This window comes from Arvicola amphibius, chromosome 4 (assembly GCF_903992535.2).
Source record: "Arvicola amphibius chromosome 4, mArvAmp1.2, whole genome shotgun sequence".
Lineage (NCBI taxonomy): Eukaryota > Metazoa > Chordata > Mammalia > Rodentia > Cricetidae > Arvicola > Arvicola amphibius.
Window position 1 is genome coordinate 155973735 of NC_052050.1, and position 27350 is coordinate 156001084.

The 27350-nt window shown below is 50.6% G+C and overlaps 1 protein-coding gene across 1 annotated transcript in view; it reads left to right on the top strand.

Moving 5' to 3' along the window:
• Positions 1 to 24784, top strand: part of Col4a1 (collagen type IV alpha 1 chain) — a 111674-nt gene extending 86890 nt beyond the window's left edge. Inside the window, exons 27-52 of the mRNA XM_038326946.2 lie at positions 246 to 338; positions 421 to 525; positions 1120 to 1217; positions 2014 to 2164; positions 2344 to 2457; positions 3058 to 3225; positions 3355 to 3444; positions 4263 to 4415; positions 4548 to 4646; positions 4746 to 4835; positions 5461 to 5600; positions 6013 to 6139; positions 6229 to 6309; positions 6761 to 6859; positions 8844 to 8894; positions 9984 to 10169; positions 10925 to 11058; positions 13047 to 13119; positions 14029 to 14100; positions 14538 to 14666; positions 15611 to 15709; positions 16571 to 16783; positions 17566 to 17743; positions 20771 to 20885; positions 22052 to 22224; positions 23975 to 24784. Of these exons, the coding sequence (XP_038182874.1) occupies positions 246 to 338; positions 421 to 525; positions 1120 to 1217; positions 2014 to 2164; positions 2344 to 2457; positions 3058 to 3225; positions 3355 to 3444; positions 4263 to 4415; positions 4548 to 4646; positions 4746 to 4835; positions 5461 to 5600; positions 6013 to 6139; positions 6229 to 6309; positions 6761 to 6859; positions 8844 to 8894; positions 9984 to 10169; positions 10925 to 11058; positions 13047 to 13119; positions 14029 to 14100; positions 14538 to 14666; positions 15611 to 15709; positions 16571 to 16783; positions 17566 to 17743; positions 20771 to 20885; positions 22052 to 22224; positions 23975 to 24056 (3113 nt within the window). The 3' untranslated portion in view covers positions 24057 to 24784. The remainder of the gene's footprint in view (positions 1 to 245; positions 339 to 420; positions 526 to 1119; positions 1218 to 2013; positions 2165 to 2343; positions 2458 to 3057; positions 3226 to 3354; positions 3445 to 4262; positions 4416 to 4547; positions 4647 to 4745; positions 4836 to 5460; positions 5601 to 6012; positions 6140 to 6228; positions 6310 to 6760; positions 6860 to 8843; positions 8895 to 9983; positions 10170 to 10924; positions 11059 to 13046; positions 13120 to 14028; positions 14101 to 14537; positions 14667 to 15610; positions 15710 to 16570; positions 16784 to 17565; positions 17744 to 20770; positions 20886 to 22051; positions 22225 to 23974) is intronic.
• Positions 24785 to 27350: the final 2566 nt, after the last annotated feature.

Sequence of the window (27350 nt, forward strand, 5' to 3'; positions counted from 1 at the left end):
CACAGCCTGTGTGTCCTGAGAAGATGCAGGGACTCACTTGGGGAGTGTTAACCACAGTCACTGTGTCCTGAGAGCAGGGTCTCATTTGGGGAGTGGTGGCCACAGTCTATATGTCTGAGAAGGTACAGGATCTCATCTAGGGAGTCGCGGCTCCTTTGCTGTGTACTGCATGACAACACCCATGCTGTCTTCAGAGAGGCTGAGATATAGCAATTCACATATATGATTTTATTTTATTCCCTCAGGTCCAAAGGGTGAAGCAGGAAAGGTTGTCCCACTCCCTGGCCCCCCTGGAGCTGCAGGCCTTCCAGGATCCCCTGGGTTCCCAGGGCCACAAGGTACTGTTGAAGTCTAGCTTGCCCGGGTACCCCAGGGCTCCCTTAGGCATTTCTCATGCTGACCACACCTTCCTCGCCTTAGGTGACCGAGGCTTCCCAGGAACCCCAGGACGACCAGGCATCCCAGGAGAGAAGGGTGCTGTGGGCCAGCCAGGGATTGGATTTCCCGGGCCTCCAGGCCCCAAAGGTAAACCTCTGATGGGCCTAGTGCGGGGCTGTGAACCCGTCCAGAATACCAAATGGGGACCAGTCATTCAGTGACTGGTAAGGGTCTTGGTATCCGCTTCATGCGGATCTATGAGAAAGAGAAGGTGATGCCAGGGTCCCTCCATATTTTCTGGTCACTCAAATGACAGTGTTCTTGCCACTTCAGGGAACTGACTGATGGATACAGCACCATCTTGCAAAGAGAGTTTTCCTCACTACTGTGACAGAATTCTTGACAGCAGCAGCTTATGGAGGGAGGGGTCTACTTTGTCTGGCAGCTGAAGGGGCATCATGGCGGGCAAGGCCTGGCACATTGAATTGTAGTCAGGGAGCAGAGACAGGTGCTGCCGAGACTCTCGGTTCATATTCTCCTTTTCATTCAGTCAGTGACCCCAGCTCATGCGATGCACCCGCATCCATGGTGGGTCTTCTTCCCACCTCACTAACCCAGCCCAGAAACCCCTTTGCAGACATACCAAGAGCTTTGTCTGCCAGGTGAACGGTTACCGAGACAAGTCGAGAGTGTTGGGAGAGCCCTCACATCTGTAATGCTTTCTGTCACTCTTCCAAACAGGTGTTGACGGCTTGCCTGGAGACATAGGGCAACCTGGGAGTCCAGGCCGCCCTGGATTTAATGGCTTACCTGGCAACCCAGGGCCACAAGGCCAAAAGGTGGGTACTGACTTTCCTGGACTGCCCGGTCCTCATGCTTGTTCATCGGGCATGTGGTACGTGGGTTATTAAACTTGTGGGATGGTTTTCTTTTTTAATGGCACAGTCTACAAAAGGCAGAAGGGAAACATTTGTTTCAGCTTTGGGACCATTTCTTGCCTGTGTGCTGGGTCCCAGCATGAGATGTGTCTCTCGCTGTGAGTGTCAGATGAGAGCTGTTTGAGAGCCACAGTCAGAAAAGAAAGAAGTCACCCGGGAGGGTGACACATAGGACATTCCATTCGAGGCTACTGTTGCTGTGTGGGCCACCCTGCTGGGCCTTCAGCAGTAGTGTTCCAGGCTTGACACCAACAGAGGTCCCTTCAATAGTGACAACTGGAAACACATCCCCTCCTTGCCCTGTGTGCTCTGGGCAGACATGCTGCTGGCCCAACCCTGTGCTATGTAATTTAGCAGTTTCCCGGCCCTCTGATGTCCTTCTCACCCCCCTAGACTGGACGGAGGCCCTTGCCTGACTACTGGTCATAGCTTTCCTGGTGTGGTTGGGAGGAAACAGGGAAACCATTGGAAGTGAGAGAAAGGGCTCAGGGCTCTAGTGAACCACTGCCCATGATGGAGTCAGCCAGGTCCTGTCCTCACTCTCTCGGGAGAGAGCAAGTGTTCACAGGTGACGGTATTCCCGTCATCCAGAGCCTGCTTCCTGGAGACTCCCAAGTCTAGGCAGCTGAGCCAGGACAGCTTGGAAAGAAATGTTAACGTTGATGGTCGATTTGCTCCTGGTGTCTTGGGTTTCCAGGGAGAACCTGGCATTGGGCTACCAGGACTCAAAGGGCAGCCAGGCCTGCCAGGCATTCCTGGTACACCTGGAGAGAAGGGCAACATCGGGGGACCAGGCGTCCCTGGAGAGCAAGGATCGATTGGCCCCCCTGGACTCCAGGGGATCAGAGGTAATGCTTTAGCCTGTGTCAGGGCCCCTGTCCCCTTTGGGTCCCCAGAGCGTCCACATCGACTGGACGGGTGGGAGACACTGTGAGGGTTTGTGGCTGTGTTGTTTGTACAGATAGATGTGTGGCATAGAGAGTGGAGTACATTCTAGCCTCCAGCTTATTCCCTTCCTTCCCGACAGGTGACCCAGGACCTCCTGGAGTTCAAGGCCCTGCAGGTCCACCAGGGGTTCCTGGAATAGGACCACCCGGAGCCATGGGCCCTCCCGGAGGACAGGGACCTCCAGGGTCATCAGGTGATGTGACTGTCCTTTCCTCAGAGCCTGTGAACTGTGGGGTGAGAAGGGAGGTTATCACGGTGGCCAAAATAAAGAGGGGGTGCATTCTAGTTTGTAAAAATGGTTTTGGTTATTTGCTTAACTCAAGCATTAGAGATTCCTATGTTTCTTCCCCCCGAGACTGGTTACTGTGCCAAAGAAATCTGTTACATATTCAGAAATATTTAAGATTTTATTTATCATAACGTCTTCCTGTTATCTTTGTTAGGAGCCTTACCAAATTGCTGATAATTTAAACTAATTCTTTGTCCAGTTGCCTTCGTTCTTATATCAGTAATCCTAGAATTATGTTTGTACTGGGGAAGCAGGGAAAAATAGTGAAAACTAGCTTACGTTGGCTGGGGCTAGTAGTCTTTACAGAGGTGACGATGATCTACAGTGGCAGAAAGGGAAGAGTTTTCTCTTACGAGATGTCTTACCCATTGTCTTGGCTCTGAGCACTGGGCATCATTCAGGCCCCCAGTACTATCATGCTCATGTGCTGTCCTCAGGAAGTACTCTCCACGATAATGCCTGTTCTGGAACATTCAATAATTTGCTCAATTTATTCAACCTCAGGTCCACCTGGAGTCAAAGGAGAGAAGGGTTTCCCTGGATTCCCAGGACTGGACATGCCCGGCCCCAAAGGAGATAAAGGCTCTCAAGGACTTCCTGGCCTCACGGGACAGTCAGGGCTCCCTGGCCTCCCTGGACAGCAGGGGACTCCTGGATTACCAGGATTCCCAGGTAAGCATCTAAACTCTGCCTGGATTGCTCGAGAGGGAATGTGGCTTACTTTCTCCTTTCCTGACTCTTGGGCCTTTACCATCTGTGGTCCACGTAACAACACGTTCTTAACTTTCCTTTCGACCATAGGTTCTAAAGGCGAAATGGGCGTCATGGGAACCCCAGGGCAACCAGGCTCACCGGGACCAGCTGGCACCCCAGGGTTGCCTGGAGAGAAAGGTAGGAGGGCCAACAGCTTGCAAACCAGGCTGTGTCGTACCGAGAATACTGGGAAGTTCCTGTACTATGATAGATGACATTTAGTTTTAAGAAGTAGATGCAAGAAATGCAGAAGGTCGCTCAAGGGGCTAGAAGACACCTCTCTCTCAGAGCTCGCTCAAGGGGCTGGAAGACACCTCTCTCTCAGAGCTCGCTCAAGGGGCTGGAAGACACCTCTCTCTCTCAGAAGGGAGTTAACTCCACGCAGAGAGCATGGGCGCGCAGTGCTGACTCTGCCTGCCTAGCTGATATGAAGAAGATGGGAATGACTGAGTTTCTCTCCTCAAGGAACTGTGGACTCTTCCAGTCCCACGAGGGTGCAAGTCTTGAGTGTCCCAGAACCATGTCACTAGAGCCCACTTCATGGGCAAGCCCAGCTTTTCATTTCTTGTTCTCTGAAATTGATAAAAAAAATTTCGTTCTTTTAAAGAGAAGAAGCAGGTACTGTAGATGTGTATGACAAAGGGGAGTTGACGTCAGGATGAGGAAGCTTTCTGCTCTGTAGTTTGTCTATAATGGGGGGGGCACTTGGGAGTGACAGGGGATAAGGGAGCGGGAAAGAGGACACTTCGGAAGGAGGGAAAAGGGGTTCATCCAAACGGAATGTGTTGGGGTCACGAGCAGATAATGAAGTTCTGAAGGTGGCTTTGTCTCTGCCCAGAGTTGCATTCTCCCCTGTGGGTCAGACTCAGGTTCTAGTTCTTTCCCAACCTTGCAGGCTCTGGCTGGAAGGAGCTAGGCCTGGATCTCACCGGGCACTTGCTCTCTTTCCTCCCCAGGAGACCATGGCCTTCCAGGCTCTTCAGGACCCAGGGGAGACCCTGGCTTCAAAGGCGATAAGGGGGATGTTGGGCTTCCCGGCATGCCAGGATCTATGGAACACGTGGACATGGGCAGTATGAAGGGACAGAAAGGAGACCAAGGAGAGAAAGGTGAGCGGGGGAGAGAGGCCTCGGTGACAGAGGTGGCAGATGGGCCTCACAGGGAAACCGGTTTCTGCATGAACCCCAGGTCACCCCACTCTGAAGCAGATGTGGGAATTCATGTTTTTCTGTGACACACAGGACAAATTGGACCCACTGGTGATAAAGGTTCCCGAGGAGATCCTGGAACGCCAGGAGTGCCTGGGAAGGACGGGCAGGCGGGGCATCCTGGACAACCAGGTAGGTGTGGACAGTATGGCCAGATCCATCATCAAGAAACTCGCCTCCCCGTGCTTTCCTCAGATGCTGAACTGTGGGATTTTTTTTCTCCCATTCTAGGACCTAAAGGTGACCCAGGTCTTAGTGGAACACCAGGAGCCCCTGGCCTCCCTGGACCCAAAGGATCTGTTGGAGGAATGGGCATGCCAGGTAACCTGGGCTCCATGGCATATACAGTGTGCACAAGGGGGCTGATGGGTTGTCCGCAGACTGGCACTGCCCGCTGGGAAGAGGGAGGGCCTGGGAGCCACGTCTCTAGCGTACAGTCTCCTATCTAGGATGGTGGTTTTGGCTGACACTGTGAGCATTGCTACAAGTGAATAAGAAATGAGCTGGCCATGGACAAGTAGTTGGGGAGGTGGTTCCCGGCAAGCCTGGGAAGTGACAGCCAAGACTGGAGACCCTGCCTTCCTGGTTCCTCCCAAGTCTATGAGCTCCATACTTGCCTTAACACCATACGTTGCTGGTTATGCCTGTGTCTACATGTCATAAACCCACACATGGTGTGTGAAACTCTGCCCACTGCCTCTCAGCCCTGAGCTGTTGGTATCATAAAGGTTCTTCTTCTGTTGTTGGTAGAGTTGTGTTTTTGCTCTTTCTTTATACAACGATGGTCTTTGAAAGGTGGAGGGAGCACTTCTCAGGGTGTCCTGATGTGGCTTGCCCAAGGACTCCCAGCCGTGCTGTTGGCACGCCCACGAGCACAGTGATTTGTGTTCTGTGACTGTTACGTGTTAGTGGTATCGCGTTCAAATTTGCTTGTCTGTATCACTAGGTTTACCCGGACAGAAAGGTGTTCCCGGCATCCCCGGCCAACAGGGCGTCCCTGGCTCACCTGGAGAGAAAGGAGCCAAAGGAGAGAAAGGACAGTCCGGTGTACCTGGCATTGGGATTCCCGGGCCGCCCGGCGACAAGGTAATTTTCCCTCATGTGAACATCTCCCGTCTCCGTGGAAATGTTCCTGACGTGTCTATAAATAGTCCCAGCACATCCATGGACTGTGACACATTACACCCCTTCCAGCAAACTCAGAGTCATCTCCTGCTTCCACTCCTTGCCTCTCCTCCCTAGGGAAAGATCTAGAGGCTCGTTGAGAGGTGAGGGTGGCTTTATATCCCAGGGAGGAAGAAGAGGGGTGGGCTGAGGAACTTGGCAAAAGGAAAGGAGACCGTGTCAGCTCTACCTCTTCTCAGACGAGACGCAGGCTTCGTCTCTTTCTGGAAAGCCTAGCAGATGGAATTCTGCAATGTGACATTCATTGCATCAAAATCCATTACCTATCGCGTGCTTCAAGACTTGGAGCTCACATCCTGCTTCTTCCTCACAGGGAGACCAGGGACTCGCGGGTTTCCCAGGCAGCCCTGGCGAGAAGGGAGAGAAAGGCAGCGCCGGAACCCCAGGGATGCCAGGGTCCCCAGGCCCAAGGGGGTCTCCAGGGAGCATCGGCTATCCAGGTAGTGGAGCTGAGAGTTCTCCGGGCAGTGGCTCACAAACAAGGGAAGCACAGGAGCACCCAACTTTTGTGCTTTTGTTTTCTCTTTAGGAAGCCCAGGCCTGCCTGGAGAGAAGGGAGACAAAGGCCTCCCGGGATTGGATGGTGTTCCTGGTGTCAAAGGAGAAGCAGGTGGGGACCCTCTGCTGACACTTGGGTGGGCAGATAACGAGCACCTGGGCTTGATGGGGGTCAGGGGGTGGGATCATCCTTCATTGTGAACCAGACCCTGGGATGCTGTTTCTGGTCTGGGGTCAGCTGGTCCTATTCATCCACTTTCAGATCCACAGACTGAATCTGTAGGGTGGTCGTGGTTTGGGGGAGGTCGGGAACTAGGGTGAGCATCTCCAAGTTGTTTCTGTAGCGACATGGGCATTTCAGCCATTTCCCCTCTTTTCCTCTGTGAGCACAGGGTGGGGTTTATACTGTTCCTAGCTGCCGAGAGGGTCCTGTGGGAGGGTGCCAGAACTGGTTCCAGGGATGCGTGTGCAGGGAACATTCTTTACGATGTCTGAAAGCGGTCACGTCCCAGGAGCTATGGTGCAGAGAAGGTCTGTGAGTGATTGTGTCTTTTCTCCCCAAGGTCTCCCTGGGACTCCCGGTCCTACAGGTCCAGCTGGCCAGAAGGGAGAGCCTGGCAGTGATGGCATCCCTGGGTCAGCAGGAGAGAAGGGCGAGCCAGGTAGGTCCTGTTCCTGCTTCCCACTTGGAGCCTGCGTGCCTTGTTGAGTGAACACAGAGACACCTGTGCAGTGTTCCCTTCAGCTCCTAAAGCACAGATGTAGACATGAGGGATGGGACTGGATCGGGCCCGGGATACCCATTTCCTCTCTTCGGGGTGGGTCCAGGAGACACCGATGCAGCACTTGCAGGGAGAAATAAATGCCACCTTGCTGTTTCGGTTGCGTTCGCTATGATAAAACGAAAAAGAAAATTCCTCTGTCCCACGTTTTCCCCAGTTGGGAAAATCTCCCAGGGTCTGGGGGTATTGGGGTTACTGTCGCTTCCTGCTCCTTTTACTGGGGAGAAGAGCTGTAACTTGGCAGGAAAACCCATTTCTGGTGGTGACAGCGACAGCTTGAAACAGGTAACCCTGAGTCAAGCCGGACAGGAATGGGACAGTCGGGTTCCTTGCTGTTACGGCTGCCTTATCTCCGATCCTTTTTCTCATTTTCTATAAAGACGATTTATAAGACGCCTTTTCTACTTCCTCCTCCATATGAATCTCCCCTCTGCCTGTAGCTAGCGTGCAGCTGGCTCTGCTCCCCACTGCCCAGCTCTGCACGTCTCCCTCCTCCTTTGAGAGCTTTGGAGAGTTGGGGTGTCATCTGATGAGAGCCCATCTGTGTGTCTTTGCTGTAGTCATGCTACCCATGACTGATTGGGGTTTTTATTCTGGCCAAGTCAAACTCAAGAGCAGGACCTGCCCATGCTGCTGCTCCCTGCAATCTTGGCTTTATGCACCAGAGACAGGCGGCAGCCGGTGTTTCAGCACCCCAGGGTGTTGGGACCCTCCGCCCCTCGGTAGCTAGTGGCACAACTGTCAGGCCTAGGGTGCTGGGACCCTTGGATCCTAAAGCATGACAGGTCCTGGAATTCTAGCAACCACGGCCTGCCATTTATTGTCCGAAGCCTTTTCCAACTGTTATTTCCTCTGCTGCTTCTGCGCTCTGTCTTTCCCGCCCTGGCCGTTTTCAGAAGCTCCTCAGCCACTCTCTGGTCTCTGCTGCCACAGTCTCCTCTTGTGTTCTCAGCTCAGTCCGTTCTGTGGATGGTAAAGATCAAAGGTGTGCAAGAAGTCTGGCCTGTCCTAGTGTGACCTGGCGCAGATGAACAAGACCAGACTAGACAAAGAGGGAGCCTCTCATTGAACACCAGGGGGCAGCAGACTAGAGAAAGGAGCCAAGCACCTGCTTGAAAGGGGAGGAGGATGTGTCCAGGGTCTTTGCACCAATCACAGGCCTTCCCTTCTTCTGGACCACCAATTGGGAGGCACTTATTCTGTGGCCTGGGCGAAGATGGCTCCAGGGTTTCTTAGAATTCCGTGGGTCTACACTTGCTATGTTCTGAGACTTGTTCAGGCCGTCTGGATCCACTGGAGTGTCTCAGACAGCAATGGATCCAGGCAGCCGGGCTACAGTGAGGGCAGTCCACTGGTTCAGAAATAATAGGTCTGCTTGATTGATCCATTCCCTGCTCTGGACAGCCTGGGCCTTATAAGGGTAGGGTCTGCACAATGGCTTCCTGTTTCCCCCGAGTCCTCTCAGAAAGCATAAAAATGGTGTTTATGATAAAGACCCAAACTCTCTCAATTATAGCAGCAATCAACAGGAGTTGGTGGCATCTATCAGACCTTGCTGTGTTCGCCTTCTGCCCTAGTGCCCCAGGGCGCGGGGAAGCCCTCCGACCTGCCTTGACAGAAACAAGCCGCCGTTAGTACAGATCATTGCTGCTCAACACTAGTGATCCAAGCAGAAAGGTCCTTAGGGACTGTGCCTGCTAAGTCTCCAGTCCCACTGCAGGGGCCATGGCAACTGCAGGGATGTCTCTCTGAACTCCCTCCGTGCACTCTGCAAGTGTCATGTGGCTTCAGTAGCAGGGCCATTTGCCTCTCGCTGTCTCTGCAGCTGAGTAAAAGGCATGTCCTTCTCTTCTTCTTCCTGTAGGTCTTCCCGGAAGAGGCTTCCCAGGATTCCCAGGGAACAAAGGAGACAAAGGTAACCCTCAGCTCCACACCTTCCTGTCTGCCGGTGCCACCATTGCAGGGGAACAAGGACTACTGTCCATGGGACTCATGTCCCTCTCAGCAAGGCAGTAGCTAATGGATGACCTATGATTACACCATCTAATTCATGGTTGACATATGTGGTACATGCCAAATACCTTTTGATAGTCTTATTATTGCTTAAGTTTTGAGTAACGTGTAAACATGGGTTCCCATCCCTTGCAGGGTCTTAGTTTCTTGTTTTTTTTAAAGTAATTAGCTAATTAGTTAAGTGTGCGTGCCTGAGTATGTGAGGTTGTAACCTACCATGGGAGGGAGTTGTGAGCTGCCATGGGGGTGCTGGGAACAGAACCTGGGTTCTCTGCAAGGGCAGTAAGTGCTCTTAACTGCTAAGCCTTCTATCCAGCCCTTACTTTCTTATTTTTGAAAATAGCTTTTTTGGGGGAGGGTCATGTTACTGTCTAATAGACCACACATATTTAAAGTCTGCCATTCTTTAAATTTTGACTCATGTATGCACCCATGGAAGCATTGCATTCTGGGCAGTGTCACATCTGTTACTCCACAGCTGCTCTGCTGCTTCTGATCTCCCATCCTGCACCCCGACCCCCAAGACACCCCCGAGCAAACCTCCATCTCCATTTAGGAGCCATGAAGGACCTGTGTCTCCCACACGCTCATGCAGACACAACTGGACAGTTTGCGCCGTCCAGTTTCATAGCCTGACTTCTTCCCACAGCCCATCCTGCGATTTAAATCAGTCATCCACTCTTGACTGCTGAGCAGGGTTCCACTGAGTTAGCTTTGCCTGTGTCTTGGAACGAGCAAGCCCTTGGCTTAGGTAGTGCAGCTGCTTGAAGACTCCAAAGCACACGTAAGCTACCTCTGTCGTAGGACTCTTCTTTTAGAATAAAGAGCGGCTGGGTTCTTTTTCTCAGCCAGGGCATGGAAGAAAGCTAGCAGTGAAGGAGCTTCCAGAGGGCAGGAAGTGTTTCATCCCTGGCCGTCAGTGTGTGTAGCATCGCTCCGTGGTCTCTGTTCCTCTGGTCACCACCATCTCCCTCCCTCCCCACCCCTGCAGGTTCCAAGGGTGAAGTGGGCTTCCCCGGCTTAGCTGGGAGTCCAGGAATTCCTGGAGCCAAAGGGGAGCAAGGATTCATGGGTCCTCCGGGCCCTCAAGGACAACCCGGTTTACCTGGCACTCCTGGTCATCCCGTGGAGGGGCCCAAAGGAGACCGAGGACCTCAGGGTCAACCCGGCCTGCCAGGTAAGGGCTTCTCAGCCGACCCATGCTCAGGTTATCAGCTCAACACCTGTCTTCGTGTTTTCCTTCCTGTTAAGGCATTTAGTTAGAGCTGCGCTGCGGGAAAGGAAATGACCAAGAAGCAGCAGCGTGGACGACACTTAGGCTCTTGCTTTAATCAGTGCTGTACTCTGAGCCTTCCACCCGAGCGCGCCTGCCGTGGTGGTGTTGTCGGGCCTCAGACATTGTGGCTTCGGGTATTTCAGAAGCTAACACCAGGACATTTATGTGAACACTCTGCAGTGTCCATTCCCCAGGCTTCGTAACTGTGTGGCTTTATTATTTAGTTATTTCGGTGGCATCGGGATGGAGCAGAGACTTTGCGTATGCCAGGCTACTGCTGAGCTACATTCCCTGGACCTTTTATTATCATCATCATCATTGTTTTGAGGCAGGGTCTCGTTAGGTTGTCCACGCTGGTCTTGAACTTACTCTGCAGCCCCGTACACTTGAACTTGGTCTTCTTCTGCTTCAGTCTCTGGAATAACTGGGACGACAGACCTGGGCCATCACTGCCACAGACAGACCATTTAGATGTGGAGTCTGCTGTTTCTATGAGCATTCTTCCTTGATTTCTTAGAGGCCTGTCTTGCTCTCCAAGGCCATGGGGCTAAGGCTGCAGACCACTGATGGCAGTACTGACTGTACCATAGCACAGTGACACACAGTCCAGGGTCCTGCCCACCCTCCTTAACTCCGCCTTTTGTCTTCCACATTAGGACATCCGGGACCTATGGGGCCTCCAGGGTTCCCCGGACTCAATGGGCCAAAAGGTGACAAGGGAAATCCAGGTTGGCCAGGAGCTCCTGGGGTTCCAGGCCCCAAGGGAGACCCAGGATTCCAAGGCATGCCGGTGAGTGGTTGAGTGTAGACGTGGTTTTCAAAAGGAGGCTTTTCTGGTCAAGAGTGTCATATGTGTGTGTGTGTATACGTGTGTAACTCCCCCGCCCCCCGGCCCCTAAAGCACTTCCCTCCTTTGGCACCAGCACGGGAAACTATTACAACATGTTTTTCACAACCTACTTTTTTTTGGAGCTATTAGGAAGGAAAAGCTGTCCTGCTGCAGAGTATAGTTCAGTGCCCAGCTTTGCAGCCTGTTTACAGATTCAGTGCAAGTAGCCAGTGGCCTGAGAGAGGAAAGTTCTGGGCAGCTGCAGCTGTCTTCTGGGGTTGGCAGTGGGACAGGTGTGTTGTAGATGATGCCATGGACCAGTCTGCAGGGCACGTAGCTCATGAGCCCTGTGTGCGTGCGTGCGTGTGTGCGTGTGTGCGTGCATGCGTGTGTGTGTGGGGGTGGGTGGGTGTGTGTGTGCTGGGGTGTTAATTTAGCTTTGGTTTCCTGTAGTACCAGCAGAACCCTGCTCTTAGATAAAGTAACTGTTTCTGGTTACATTCTTGGCTTACCCATCACATGGCTGAGTTCAGGTTGGATTCTTGGCTCAGCCACCACCGTGTCCGAGTGTGGTTCTTATGATTGGTCAAACAGTTGTGTTAGCAGAGATTCACCCTCTATCCCTGTTTCTGCCTCCGTTTCTTCTGCTTTCTGCTTCTCTCTGTCCCTGTCTCTCTCCTCTTCTTTCTCTCTAATGCGCTTTGAAAGAGAATGTGAGTCAGGGAGCTGCGAGCTGGCAGAGCTGCAGGAGACCTTTGCTGAGGTGGAGCAGCACTCAGGGTTTAGTTTGCTGTCTACCCGGGTTGTCGCTCATCAGTAGCAGAGGAGACACTGCACTGATTCAAGGGCAGACACAGAGCAAGTGAGCTTGCTGTAGAAGTCAGAGCAAGTGATGCTGTGATTCTTCTGGGTTTTGCTTCTGGGTAGATCTGGGGATCAAGCCCATGGCGCTATGGAAATAGTCTTCTGCTGCTTTTAACTTCTGAGTCTTCAAGTTGTGAGCGCTGGGAATAATTACGCAAACTGGCTCCATGGAGTAGCAGTGGTCATTCCTACCTGCTTCCTGCCCTCCATGCCCCCGTACATCCCCACGGTACATGGGGGTATTCATGGGTCTGTTTTCATCCTCCTTATTATATATTGTAATTTCTCAGTGATACAAGCACAGGCAGTTTTCCAGTTATTCATACAGCCTTGATTTCATTCATCAGTCACCTTCCCTGCTCCTGGTGACAGTCACTGTCTCGCTGTATACATGTTGTATAAATAAGTGTGTATACTCATATATGTATGTTTTACACATGCTGATTATGGTACTTTTCAAATTAGGGTAAGCAAATCTATATAAGAAGTTATATTTTGGATATGGCTGTGCATGCTAGGCCATATCTCTAGATAAAGAAACAACTCCATTGAAATACCAAAGAGGTGGGCTAATATTCTTGAGTATATGATATCATATTACATATGCTTAAGTATAGTTATATTACAAAGGGAACTTGTCCTTCAGTATTTTTAAATCAGCTTCTTGTCTCATGTGAATTATAATTTAACTAAAATTATAATTCACATGAGACAAGAAGCTGATTCCAAAGAGCCATCACTACTCTTTGATGGCCAGGGGAAGTTTCCAGAAGGGTGCTGTGGACCTGACAGCCCTGGATTTGTCTCCATGGCAACTGTCCATGGTGTTCTGGCTGTATTCATGGCCTCAGGCTGGTGGGTGGAGACGGCGGCTGCAAACCCGAATGAACTTACCGTGTATATGAACTATTACAATATCCTCTCACACGGCATCATTTAAGGAATTGCTAGGCCCCATCAGTTCACAAGCCCCTGTGCAGCACATGGAAGGGCTTCCCACCTGACAGGGTCCTGTTCCTCAGGGAACTGGCCATAGGTGTCCTGAGCCATCTTCTTCCAGCTCATATTTCCTTTGTGGTCTGTAGGGCATTGGCGGCTCTCCAGGGATCACAGGCTCAAAAGGAGACATGGGACCACCAGGAGTTCCAGGATTCCAAGGTAAGATGCTGAAGTCCAAGCCCAGCAGCCTTGCTGCCGAGGGCCTGCTGTTCCAAAGGCCTCCCGAGCACACATGCTCCAATACTCAGGTGCCAGCATGGCCACAGCAAGAGATAATGCTATCTTCAAGTTAAAAGGGCAGTAGATTTCCCTTTTTTTGAGGCAAGGTCTTACTGTTACTCACTGGCCTTAAGCATCTGACAAACCTCATGCCTCAGTCCCCGAGTGCTGGGATTCTGGCTCTGCACTACTGCTGACAGCTAACATTGGCCTTTCTGTGTGGCATGGATGGCCAACTGTAGGCATTCTGATTTTCTTAATTAAGAACCAGTGGATCACATATGCCCCAGTCATTTGAGTCTCAACAAAAAATTGTGACTTTGAGCTATTCATTAGTTTCAGTGTAGTCGGCATACTTGTCCTGGGCACTAGCAGCCTCCACACACCATGGTTACTGCGGAGTCAGACTCGCCTGAGGGGTGAATAAAGGGAGCACTCACTCTACAGGTGCCTGTGGTCTGTCAGACCGATTGTGACCACAGATGCCATCGTATGCCCCTGCCCTGATTGTCGCCGTCTTAGGGTGGCTGCTTATAATACAGTAGCTTCTGGTTCTAGCAGGAGACGTTTCCTGAGATTCTGCAGCTGAAAGAATAGCGTGTTTTCTTCCTTGACGATAAATGGGGATGCCTTCACTGTTTGTGTATGTGCATATGGTGGATGTATGTGTATATGTATGTCTGCACAGGCGGGGATGCAAGGGTGTGTGTATATTTGTGTGTGTGTGTGTGTGTGTGTGTACCTGCATATGTATACACACCTGCTTGTGCGTCTGTGTGAATACGCATCCCCATATTCTTGCATATGGTTAAATGCTCCATGCAAAGAAAATGTCCTCTTCCCACCCAGGTCAGAAAGGTCTTCCTGGCCTCCAGGGAGTGAAAGGAGACCAGGGGGATCAAGGCATACCCGGCCCTAAAGGTAGGTCAATTTTTAATGCACCAGGCTTTATCAGTGATCTGGGGAGAACAGAAGCAACCTGACACACAGGATTGGAGGGGTTGACTTTTCAGATGTCAAATGAATGGAAGATGGCAACAAGAAATTCTTGCGGATGGCTGTTGGGGTTTTTAACAAAATCCCCCTTCTGCTGCTCACCTTGCCGACTCTGGGTGGCTTGTAGTATGCCCAGGGTGTCAGGAGAGGGCGGGGTGGGGCGGTGTCAGGAGAGGGCAGGGCGGCAGCTGTTGGTCTCCAGCATGGAGTAGCGGCTGGGGTTGAGAGCTCAGAGTTTTCGGCTTAAGCAAGAGAGATGTAACCCATATTAAATGTGTTTGGTGATGGTACAGTTGTTGCCAGAGCCGCTTTTGATCACCCTGCTGGCAGTGAAGCTGATCCTCCACCTGTCGTTCTCACAGGTCTCCAAGGTCCCCCAGGTCCCCCAGGTCCATATGATGTCATCAAAGGAGAGCCAGGGCTCCCTGGTCCAGAGGGTCCCCCTGGTCTAAAAGGACTCCAGGGACCACCAGGTCCAAAAGGACAGCAAGGTGAGACCTCAGGCTGTGTAGGCACCCAGGTTTGTGAAAACCAGAGGCTTATAACCCAGTTAGAAACATCCACAACTTCACCTGGCAGGGCAGCAGGCAGAGTGGAGCAGCAGGCTCCTGTGGGCTACTGGGATTGCTGCTCTCAGAGCAACTGGGGAATGTCTGTGAGTGGAGACCTTGTGGGTCCTTCCCCGTGGTTCCCAGTCCACTGTCCCCCAGGTGCTTGCTCTTATTGGCCGTTCCTGTTTCAGGAGTTGTGGGTAAAGGGCAGGCAGAAAGCAGAGGGGTTGATGGCAACGACCAGGAAAAGTTAAACTTCAAGCTGCTTATGAGTTAACTGCACACGTGAGAACAGAAAACCGTTATATCAGCCTTCTGTGGCCTGCACACCGACTCCAGAGCGGAGGTTCTCAGCCTTCTTAACACTGCGACCCTTTAATACAGTTCCTGTGTTGTGGTGGCCCCAGACCACAAAATTACTTTGTTGCTACTTCATAACTGTTTTGTTACTGCTATGAATCTTAATGCAAAGGTCTAATATGTGACCCTGTGAGGGGGTTGCTGCCCACAGGTTGAGAACCACTGCTCTAGCTCATGGTAAGAAGGGAGTTTAGGCCGGCCCCTCTCTCTGTCCCCCTCGCTTGGCCCTTTCCAGGTCTGGCTGCCACATAACAGCCACAAGAAGCCTGGGGGAGCTCAGGGGACAGTTTGAGAGACAGGTTTGGGCTATATCTCCCACTCTGCAGTACAGACTCCAGCAGGGGGCGCCCTAGGCTCTGCAGGAAGCAGCTGGGTGCACCCGGCCCTGATGCGCTGCCAGGATCCATTACCCACTCAGCCACACCTTCTCACCAGAGGTCCAGGCCCTGTCCTTGCTTCCCAAAGATGAGAAATAACTTTTAAGAAGGGAAGATCACAAAATTCTTCTCCTTTTCCTCCTACAGGTGTGACAGGCTCGGTGGGCTTTCCTGGACCCCCAGGTGTTCCTGGGTTTGATGGTGCCCCTGGTCAGAAAGGAGAGACCGGCCCCTTTGGACCACCCGGTAGGTCTTTACAGCAGAAACAATAGATCCAGGCCCTAGAACCCTTAGAAGGAAACTAAAGTAGTACTGACAGGCTACAAGGAAGCTCATGTCTTAGAGGAAATAGGCTCATGGGGGGCGGGGGGGAGCAAAAGCTTGTTTTCTGCATAGTGACAGGGAGCAGTTGAGGTACAGTGTGCTCTCCAAAGCAGCCAAAAGGCGGGGGGTGGTGGTGGTGGTCCCTGTGGCTTGCTAACAGCGTGGTACTTCACAGCTACAAAAATTCTGTTTAGCCACAGCTAGTAGAAAGTAGAACTGAAAAATAATAATGTCAGAATTTTTCTGAAGGCCACTGGCACAGGACAAACTTCATAAGCCTTCGTGGGAAGCAGGGATTAGATGACTACCCCACAGTGATGTGGCCCTGAGACCAAAGTGTCCCTGAACCAAGAGCACAGCCCTGCAGATCTGGGGTGGTATGCAGTTTGGCTATACCCGGGAATGCAGGACCCAGTGCCTGAGAACTTCCTTCAGGCTGTTTCATCCTCGGGCTTTCAGATGAGGGCAGAGCTGTGTGAATGATTCTGTAGTGACCCCCACTTCGAGGAGCCCAGGATTCCTTATGAACGGGGTTAGAACTTACCGGTGAAGGGTGTGTCTCTTGTGCCACGCGCTGGGCTCAGAAAGCCGTGCCGCAGTGGAATGTGGAGGAGGAAGGAAGCTCCCAGGAGGAGGCCTGTTTGTATTTAGGTTCACTCTTCCCTGAGCGTCTGTGTCAGGTCAGACATCCCTGATGTGGACAGTGGCAGTTCTTTGGAGATGGGTTCTGGGGGCTTTAGAGGAGACTGAATGGTATCTAAGCCATTGGCTTGTCTTCTACAGGTCCGAGAGGGTTTCCTGGTCCACCAGGCCCCGATGGGCAGCCAGGATCCATGGGTCCCCCAGGTACCCCATCTGTGGACCACGGCTTCCTTGTGACCAGACATAGTCAGACAACAGATGATCCACTGTGTCCTCCAGGGACCAAAATTCTCTACCATGGGTACTCTCTGCTCTATGTGCAAGGCAACGAACGGGCTCATGGGCAGGACTTGGGTAAGATGCAGTTCTTTCCCCGTGTGGTATGGGGTGGGTTTCCAGGTAGATCCAGGGGTGTCATGGTCTCCGCCACAGGGTGGTGGGCTCCTGAGAAGGGCTGGCCCTTCTCCCTTCACCCGAACACAGTGATCCCTTAGTTCAGCCGCTTTTGTATGTCTTTTGGGAAGCCCTGGAATATGAGGCTGAGTCCTTGGAAATGTTTAAATTTTCAGCTCTCACTTTTAGTTACTAAGGGACCGTCAAGGTTCCTGTTGTGGCTTACTTAGAAGCTTGCAGCATTCTTAAAACAAGGCTGCTGTGCACTGGCTGCTCTTCTAGAAATGCGCCGTGTTATCTTGATGGAGGCTCTCTGCGTCTTCTGCATCGCAGCCCCCTGCCCCTAGTGTTTTTGGCTCATCAGGAAGCCATGTACCTGCCCATTTCTTCATCTGCTCCAGGGACCCTCCACCGAGTTACGCCCTAATGTGTACTTAATGATGTAACTGAATCAAGTTAGAACCACAGCGGCTGTGAGATCCACAGGGACAGCCCATCCCCTAGCGACTCAACATCCTCCCGGAGCAGACTCTTCCTCTGTTGGCAAACTGAGCGTGTTTCCTTTTGACCCAATCCGCTGAAATCTCCTCTGCCGCTCATTCACCATCATCCTCGCCCACTCTGTGTGCTTCCCTCCTTCGGATGAGGTTGTCAGGTGTCGATTTCCACCCCATGGTGCTGTCGGTGGAATGGGAAGATCAGACCCCAGGTTCTGACTTCCCTCTGTGTTCTCCCCGGTGCAGGCACTGCAGGCAGCTGTCTGCGCAAGTTCAGCACGATGCCCTTCCTCTTCTGCAACATCAACAATGTCTGCAACTTCGCCTCCAGAAATGACTACTCCTACTGGCTGTCCACGCCAGAGCCGATGCCCATGTCCATGGCTCCCATCTCTGGGGACAACATCCGGCCCTTCATTAGCAGGTGAGTTCACGTTTACAAAAGCACACGCAAAATCAAATGAGAAGCAGCTGTCCATGCTTGGCCTTGGATTTACAGAGATCCACCTGCTTCTGCTCTCCCAGTGCTGGGATTAAAGGCATGCAGCACCATGCTCTTTTTCTTTTTAAACAAGATATTTGTGTCTGTCTCTGTGTGTGTGTGTGTGTGTGTGTGTGTGTGTGTCTGTGTGGGTATATATGCACATGAGTGCAAATGTCCTTTTAGCCAGAGGCATCAGATCCCCGTGGAGCTGGAGTTGCAGGTGGTTGTGATTCACCTGATGTGGGTGCTGGGAACCTTTCCTTGGGCCCTTGGTGTGTTCTCAGCCACAGTAAACCATCTCGCCAACCCCCCAAAAGCCCTTCTTTTTTAAAAGATGAACCATGACCCTGTGGATGAGTGCACATTGATTGCCTTTCATTTATCCACGCATCCACTTCTTGCCCATCAGCGGTTACCTGGGTTGACTGTTCTGACTAAGGGCGCTCAAGTGTGGGTGTTTACACCTAATTGCTTGCCTTTAGTCCTTTTGCTGCATCTAGAATTGGAATTTCTGAGTCAGACGTTGATTCTATTTTTAAGTGTTTAAGAAACTTCCTTACTGTTTCTCCACAGCGGCTATGCCCTTGACATTCTGATGTCCCCACCAGTCGCGCACAGGGGTTCTCGCCCCTCCCTCCACTCCTCACCAATGCTTGTCATTTCTGCTGTGTTTTTTGTAGTAGCCCAGTGGTTTTGAAAGGAGACCTAAGGAGCTGTAGTACTGAATATATAATATATACCCCATCTGCTTATGTAGTATTAGTACATAAAAACTACACAGATTTATGTCACTCAAAAATTTATGCATGATCTCCAGTATCACGGAATTAATTATGCAATAATAAATAGCCGTTTCACGCTCCCTCTTATTCTGCCGAATTTTGCCCCCTTGAGGTAGTATCACACCCATTGAGAATGCATATGTCTCTAGCTGAGTGATTCCTAAATTAAGCTTGTCCCCGCTGACATCTGGAGTATTCTCAGTTCAAGAGCTCGCCTGGTGGGAAGGAAGACGGGAAGTTATATGAGCGAGAAATACGAGCTGCTCCATTTTTGCCACTTTCATCAAATTGAAAGTCGACTGCTCAGCTGCATAGAGAACTGGCAGAAACATGGAAGTTTCTGTCATTAGCTGTCTGGCTAAGGGTCTACTTTATTGGCGATAGAAAGAAGGAGAAGTCGGGAGTTTTCCTTAGGGGTTTATGAGAGAGATCTCCAGGCGTTTTCAGATCCCCTTTGGGGGCAGTTCTCAGTATGCAGCCCAGGCTGGCCTTGAACTTGAGATCTTCCTGCCTCAGCCTCTTACATGCTGGATGATGGGTCCATCCCACTGTGCGGATGTCCACAATCCCTCTGAAGACACAAAGACAGCCTGGCAGATCAGCTTTACCAGAGGGCTCGAGGAGCCACAGACGCTCTATGGTTGTGCACTGTGTCCCTCGACACAGCCTTTTTTATTTTTATCTTTTAGAGCTATCAGAAAATTAATTTTATTGCTTAGGCTGGAAAATGTCATTTGTTACACTCCAAGAGCACATAGAGAACACGACACTCCACACACACGTGCGATCTGTGTGCAGACTCCTACTCAGGCTGTGCTAAAAGCCCAAGAACGAAAATTAACTTTTTTTGTGGTTTTCTTTTTAGCGTTCCTTGGAAAACAGGTAGAATATGGTTAACATTTATGTTTCTTGACTATTTTTGGAATGGTATCCATGCTCGTCTTGATTTGGTTGCCGATGTAGGCTCCGGGGAAGTGTGTTATCTGTGGACGTGTGTCTTCACATCTGGTTCTGTGAGCACACCAGAAATGCTGATTTGTTTCAGTGCCCCAGAACTTGACACACCAGGGCTCTTTATGTCCCTGCAGCTTGAGGGGCCTTCCAGGTCTCCTCCCAGCCAGGTCTGACCTCTTACTGTAATGACGTGGCCCTCTTTGATGGTTTCCAGCCATGTCTCAGGACTTCCAGGTTCCTTCTTTCCCACAGGGAGGTCCCCAACCCCAGCAATTTTAGAAACACCGATACAAATCTTTGTTTTTGAGTTTTGAGCCAAAAAGGTGACGGCTGCTGTCCTTATCCTATTGACCACAATTTCTAAGTAGTTTCTCTGACTTTTCTTCAGACAGGGGTGGCTCTAAAGCCACAGTTTGATCACCGGAGTGGAAGGTTAGAGAGCGAGGGAAACCTCAGGTGGCCTGGGCTGTGACACTAATTGTGGCCGAGTTTCTTCATAAATACAGGGGACAAAGCCACTGACAGCCTAGGGAGGAGGGCGGTGCTACAAGCTGCCCTATTTCCCATGCCTGATAGGCAGATGGCCTAGGTGATTTCAGTTTCAGTGGCTGGTGTTTAATGGAACCTCTTAATCCATCTGCATTTGTGTGAATAAAGTAGAAAGCATAGAAAGAGTGTGTGCGCGCGCACACCCCCCCCACCAGAAAACGGATGACTAATCCAGCCGCCCGCCCACTCCCCGTCCATCTGTATGCAGAGCTTGCTGTAATTATTCACGCGTTTGTACTCATTTAGCAGCGTGGCTAACACTCTCCTCATCCTGTGATGGAATGTCATTATTTCCCTGCCGCTGTCGGTGTTTTTAAATGCTGCACTCCCCCACCATCCGGTGCTCCCTTACTTGGGCGAGCTTTAGAACACTGGGTGGCCTGACCGGTTTCATTTGCACCGGGGTACAGCCTGGCACAGGAGGATCCTCGGGCCTCTGCCTACTTTCAGGACCTGGCCTTCCCATCTTTTCCTCTCATAGAATAGGTGGTTAAAAAGTAACTGTTTTTGAATTGAATGTTTTAGGACAGAGACTGGGCTTCTACAACCAACAAGGAGGCCCCAAACTGGAGTCTCATCCTTGGCCACGTTTTTTACTTGGAGTTGAGCCGGGGGGTGGAGAGGTTGAGGGGTGGGTATCCCCAGGTCCCGTCCACGCTGAATGCTGCTCGCTCCCTTCCAGGTGTGCAGTGTGCGAAGCACCCGCCATGGTGATGGCGGTACACAGTCAAACCATCCAGATCCCGCAGTGCCCCAACGGTTGGTCCTCACTGTGGATCGGCTATTCCTTCGTCATGGTGAGTGTCTGGAGGCTTCATTTCCTCAGAAGGGCTCCCATTAATAATGCCTGTTCCTTCTCCCATGGCTTCCAAGTTTCCTAGACCATCCATTGTTGGGCATAACTTGGAGCCTGGCTTGTTGCTTGCTCCTGGGGTCCACAATGCCTCCAGGGCTCCCCACTCCTCTATGTGGGTGGTTGCTGCCTGCCATGAGCAGGAAGCTACCCGAGCATGGAAGCTCTGTAGACTTGTGGCCTGAACCGGAAACCTTGTTAATACTCAGGAGCTTGAGAGCAGAGGAACTGAGACGGGAGGAAACATGGGTGTGGCCTGGGAGCTCAGGCTGCTTCAGCCAAGGCAGTGGCCAGGAGGATGATCCTTCTAGGGTAATTCCCAGGATGTACCCTGAGTGTGAAGGGCACACTGCTATCCTCCCTATTAATACCCAGAATGCACCTGGGCCGTGAGGCTCACTCTCCTCCCAGGTTAATACCCAGAATGCATCCGGGCAGTGAGGTGCTCCTGCCTGTGTTCAGATATGTTGAACCCTTAAATTCTTTCTCTTGAAAAGCCAATTACTACAGGGACAGTTCCCTGTGTGGAGAGCTCATTATAGCTCATTTGACTTTATTGTCACACTGAAAAGTATTGATTAAATGCACACAAGTCCTGAGCCTGGTAAGAAAATGGGTAGGAATTTACCAACCTCAGATAAGGTCCCTACACAGACATCTTGTTCATTCTCTTTAAAACCCTGGACTACAAGAGCTAGTTCCAGGACAGGCTTCAAAGCTACAGAGAAACTCTGTCTCAAAAAACCAAAAAAACAAAACAAAAACAAAAACAAAACAAACAAAAACCCAAAAACCAGGGAAAACCCTCAGGCCCTACCACTTGGCACTCCTTATTTGACATGAGAAGGACTTCTTGGTTGTTTTCTAAGAAAGCTAGGTGCCCTTCTCCCCCTGGGAATTGCTGATGTCTGGTACCTGGGATTGTGTGGAGGCCTGAGCACCCCAGCCTCGTCGGCAGGTCCACAAATCCAACCACCCTGAATACTGAGCAGCTGTTTGGTCACAGAGTTTGCGAGCCTGGGGGGCGGGTGTGGGAACCCGGAGCTTCAGGGAGGAGACCCCATTCTGGGTGATGACACCTCGGACTCATGCCTTATGTTTGTTCCTCAGCACACCAGCGCTGGTGCTGAAGGTTCCGGCCAAGCCCTTGCATCCCCCGGGTCCTGCCTGGAGGAGTTTAGAAGCGCCCCGTTCATCGAGTGCCATGGCCGAGGAACATGCAATTACTACGCGAATGCTTACAGCTTTTGGCTCGCCACCATAGAGAGAAGCGAGATGTTCAAGTAAGTCAGACCGATCCTCTGCTGGAGGGCTCGCTCTCATCCCTTGGTGCCCTTTCTTTTCTTGTTTCCTGTGACCCGTCAGCCAGAGGCTGTTCTGAATGGGCAGATGACCCATATGGTTTTCAGAGGCGAGCCCAGGTGACTGGCTCGATTCTTTATGTTGGGGAGCTGAGAGAGAAAAGAGGTCGTTGGCCGTTTTTGTTGACAAACGTGCTAAAGTGTTATAAAAAGCAGTCAAAGTCTTCAGGCAGCATGTGAAACCTCACGTCCTCAGTAGCCAGTGAGGAGGGCAATGCCACTCATCTCTGTGGCATTTCCATGACGGGGGCAGCGTATGTGGTAGGTACATCCTAAGGAACTCGGCAGAAGACTCTCAGATGTGCGTGAATAAAAATTCCTTTCAACATAGTATTATCGAAATAAGAGATGTCTTTCCCTTCCCGTGTCTTCCTGTCTCTAAGATTCATCTGAAAACAGTGATCCCAGGGCTCCCAGGTTCGTTGAGGTTAATTTGGTCCCTTTCCAAGGGTCAGGAGCATGCCACGCTCCACCATCCACGGTTGCATGTCGGCAGGAGCAGATGCAGGTGGCTGATGGGGCCAGGCAGCCTCTTCCTGCTCCTCCCCAGATGAGGCTCAGCTCTTCTGCAGACAAGGCCCCGCTGTCTTCTCTGTTTGGGGGACAGCCATGAGGAACTATTATCTTGTCTTCCAGCTTCCAGGTCATTCTTTGCTTGACACCCTCAACGTGTCATATTCTCGACTGGTGGCTTCTGGGAAATTGCCAGATGCAACATTAGCAAACACAATCTATCTAGCTCAGTGACGGAAACCAGACTCTGCTCCTTCCACTTCAGAGTGGGGTGGGGAGACTTCATTATAAGTTAGTAGCTGGAAATGGGATTTTTTTTTTTGCTTTGAACTAGCCCCCTAGTTACAATGAACCAAAATGCCTCCTTAAACAAAATTAGATTTTTTTTAAACTAGAATTTTCAATGGGATTTGCTAGAGTAAGCTCCTTCAAGTTCACAACAAGACCTCTTACATGTGGTGAACTACATTTAGTAGAATTTGATTAGTACCAATTATAGTAGACGTTTCGCCTTTCCAATGACTAAGGGAAGGTAGGATTTCTAGGGTCAAGACAAGTCTCAGCTGCTGACTCCTCTTCTTGGCTCACCTCAGCCAGGTGTGTCCAAACACTTTGTTAGGAACACGTTTTGTCAGTCGATTATCCCAGGCTTGTCACTTATCCGATCATCCAATAAAATTTAACGAGCTGTCGCTGTTGGTTACATATTGTGGGGAAGAAGAATATTCCTCTGTACCGTGGGAAGGCTCGAATCTACTGGGAACAATGAAAAGCTAATGATAGTACAAAGTTCAAAGGATGGATGGTCCTGAGGCTGAGAGGGAACCTCAGCGGGGCCCAGGTGGGCTCACACGTGCAGAAAATACCTAAAACATTGTTGTGCTGTGGAACCATGCTGCCGGGTCCCAGTGCATGCCTGCCTAGAGTTCAGGCAGATAGGGTTTGCTGATTGTCATCAGTGTGGATGGGTGTGTGTCGGGTCCCTCAGGGATCGCGGGACTCGGGAGAAGTGCCGGTGGAATGCAGCCGCGTTTCTGGAGGTTCACGGGAGAAGCGCAGCGGAATGCAGCTGTGTTTCTGGTGGTTCATGGGAGAAGCGCAGGGGGAATGCAGCCGCGTTTCTGGAGGTTCATGGGTTGATACTGATGCTGTGTTGCAGGAAGCCCACGCCGTCCACCTTGAAGGCAGGGGAGCTTCGCACGCACGTCAGCCGCTGCCAAGTGTGCATGAGAAGAACATAACGATGCCCGCCTCTGCCGCCGTCACAACATGGTGCTACTCCCTCCTCGTCCTCTCCTCCCTCCTGTTTTGTTTTTAACAGCAATGAACCCTAGAATTATACCCCATGTACCTCACTGTCCACTATGAAAACCGTAAAGTGCCTTATAGGGATCCGCGTAACTAACACACCCCGCTTCATTGGCTTCTGTTTGCTGAAGGAGAAGGACAGACAGCGATGAGCTTTCCGTAGAGGCACATACCAAATGGCACTCGTGATCAAATAAAAGATGAATTGCCTTTTGCAATCCAGTGCACTGATGTGTGAGGTGAGAACTCCATAAGAAACCCAAAGGTGCTAGGGGTACACGGTGCTCTCCAGACAGCCCACAGCCCGTTTCATTCTGTCACCCCAGATGTGAGTGTCTGTCCATACCACTGTCTAGTGTTTCCAGATCAGGTCCCTCAATGGTCTGTGCCAAGAGCCGTCAAGGAAACTGGTTTCTTCAACCCTTTATATGGAATTCCATCTTTTCAGCCCCAAACACAAACTTATGCCCTGTGTGGTACTACGCAGCTGCTTTTGTGGAAGTCATGGCTTTCCTGTGGAATAAAGATGGTCCAAAGGTAGACAGAAAATAAATATATATATATGTATTAGTAATTTATATAGATGTCAGCAGTTAGGCAGATCAAGTTCTAGCGTAGAGCCCGTTGTTAAATAAAGCATACTTCGTTTTCCTCTCTCGAAGACTGTGCCGTTCCTTCACAGGGTTTCCAACTCCAGGCCACCAAATGTGAAACACCAGCCTTCCTCACTTACTCCCAAACCAAAGAGGTGTTATTGCCAAAGGCAAATCCACTCATAAACATGGTGTCTATGGTAACGAGCCCTGTGCTTGGCGCTCACTGCGTTTACACTGCACCGAGTGTTTTCAGGGTTTTAAACAAACACTAACCACAGACCGAATGACTTCCAAGAGTGATGACCGCCAAGGTCTTTGTCAGCTTCCTGGCAGCATTCCACACCTGAGCACTCTCAGGCCACATCCCAGCCTCCCATGAGCTGTGCCACAGCTCAGGCAGGGAGTGGACAGGTCGCAGGAGGGCAGACTCGGACCACTATGCTTGAAATGACATTTCACAAAAAGTCCCCCCAAACGGTTTTTTTTAAAGACTACTAAGGCCTTCTGTGTAATTTCTTTAAATGTGTATTTCTTAAGAATTCAAATTTGTAATAAAACTATTTGTATAAAAATTAAGCTTTTATGAATTTGTTGCCAGATCTGCCACTGAAACATGAAAAGTTACCACACTACTGCCAATAAACCTGTAAGCTTTGCTTGCGTACCTTAGATCATTTTTATTTTGTATTTGTCCAAGCAAATTTATACTGATTAACTGCAGAGGAAGAGACAGCCCCACCCCCACCCCACTGCTCTGTCAGCCCAGACGCCATTAGGCCAAGGCAAGCAGAACTTGAGCAAGCACCTGAAATACATATCCTGCCACTGAGGTTGGATCCACCAGGCCTTAGAGCAGTGGGCACGTTTCTGTCCTAGAGGGAACTAGAACAGAAGGTTGGATTCCAAATTATCTGAGGTGGTCAAGACAGCTGTGTGCTGGAGAGACGGTTCAGTCAGAGGACATGACGCCAACAGGTGTGTAAAAAGTCAGGTGTTGTGGTACACACTAGTGATTCCAGCCCCGGGGAGCCTGAGATGGGCAGATCCTCAGAGCTTGCTTCTGAGGCAGTCTGACTGAATGGGGGATCTCCAGATTCCATGAGAGATGGTCTCAAAAAATAAGAGTGCCCGGGGAAGATACTGGATGCTGACGTTCAATCTCCACGTGTGCACGCGTGCAACACACATTCGTATAAAAAAGAAGTGTGATTGTTTTTTAGTATGTGTATGTGTGAGTGACTTAAGTTTTGGAAATTTTGTTTGTTTGTTTGTTGAGACAGTGTCTCGCTACATAGGCTCCCTCTCTGGTCTTTTTTTGTAGATCAGGCTGGCTTTGAACTCACAGAGACCTACCTACTACTACCTACCTCACCTTCCCCAGTGCTTGCATTAAAGGCGTGTGTCACCACACCCAACAAGCTTCAGTTTAAACTGGGTTGAAATAGAGTCCGTGTGGGATGGATGTCAGTGCTCAAGCAGCACAGCTGTACCACGGATGGATTAGGGTAATATATGAGAAACCTTTACATGTGAAGAAGAAACAGCATCACGAGAAAACATTGTGTGAAGATAAAACAGGATAGCATTCTGTGAAAACCAAACAGTGCTCAGAACGCTCACATTAATAGACCCAGGACACAGGGGAGGGAGGTCTGGTTTGGGTCCTCTGTCCACTTTTGACATAACCGATGGGCAGAGTTCTTTGTGTTCTCCTCTGGGAGAATGGAGAAGAATTGTCAAATAATTAGGCTTCTTTTTTTTTTTTTTTTTTTTTTTTGGTTTTTCGAGACAGGGTTTCTCTGTAGCTTTTTTAGAGCCTGTCCTGGAACTAGCTCTTGTAGACCAGGCTGGCCTCGAACTCACAGAGATCCGCCTGCCTCTGCCTCCCGAGTGCTGGGATTAAAGGCGTGCGCCACCACCGCCCGGCTATAATTAGGCTTCTTGTGACAAAGTCACCCCACAGTTACATGACCAAACCCCTCAAGGTTCTTACAATGCTTGGACATTCTCAGACTCTACCCTTCCCCTCCCCCGCCCCAACCATCTACTCTCAGAATTGGAACAATCTTGGACATGTTTGTCAGAAATCAATTGCTTTTAGATTATGGGAAACAATCAGTTTAATTTTTAAAAGCTCATGTGTGTCAGTAGCACACAGTTTATGCTACTTGTGGGTATCTGGTTCTTAGACATCTAGAGAAATGTCTTTGCTGAGTTGTTTTTGCATCTGTAATTTAACTGGCCAGAGATGCGAGCGTATCTTGGTGATTATTTAGTCTGATTCATCCACCTACATGACTCCACTTTCCAGACCAGGTTGTCTCAATTTAGCTTTAGAAGAAGGCACTGAATCCCTGGGGACTGGAGTTACAGACAATTGTGAGCCACCGTTTGGGTGTTGAGAATCAACACCCAAGCCCTACAAGGGCATCACGTGCTCTTGACTACTGAGTCATCTCTCCAGGCCCTAAAGAGGATCTCAAGGCAGTCCCTGGTGTCCTCTTATCTTGTATATATTTCCCAGAATGGTTTAGCCCATTTTAATTTCTCTGTTTTTGTATGTAAACTTGCCATGCAGCTTTGCTCAAATCCATGAAACACTCGCTGGTGCCCTGGCTGGAGTCACAGCTA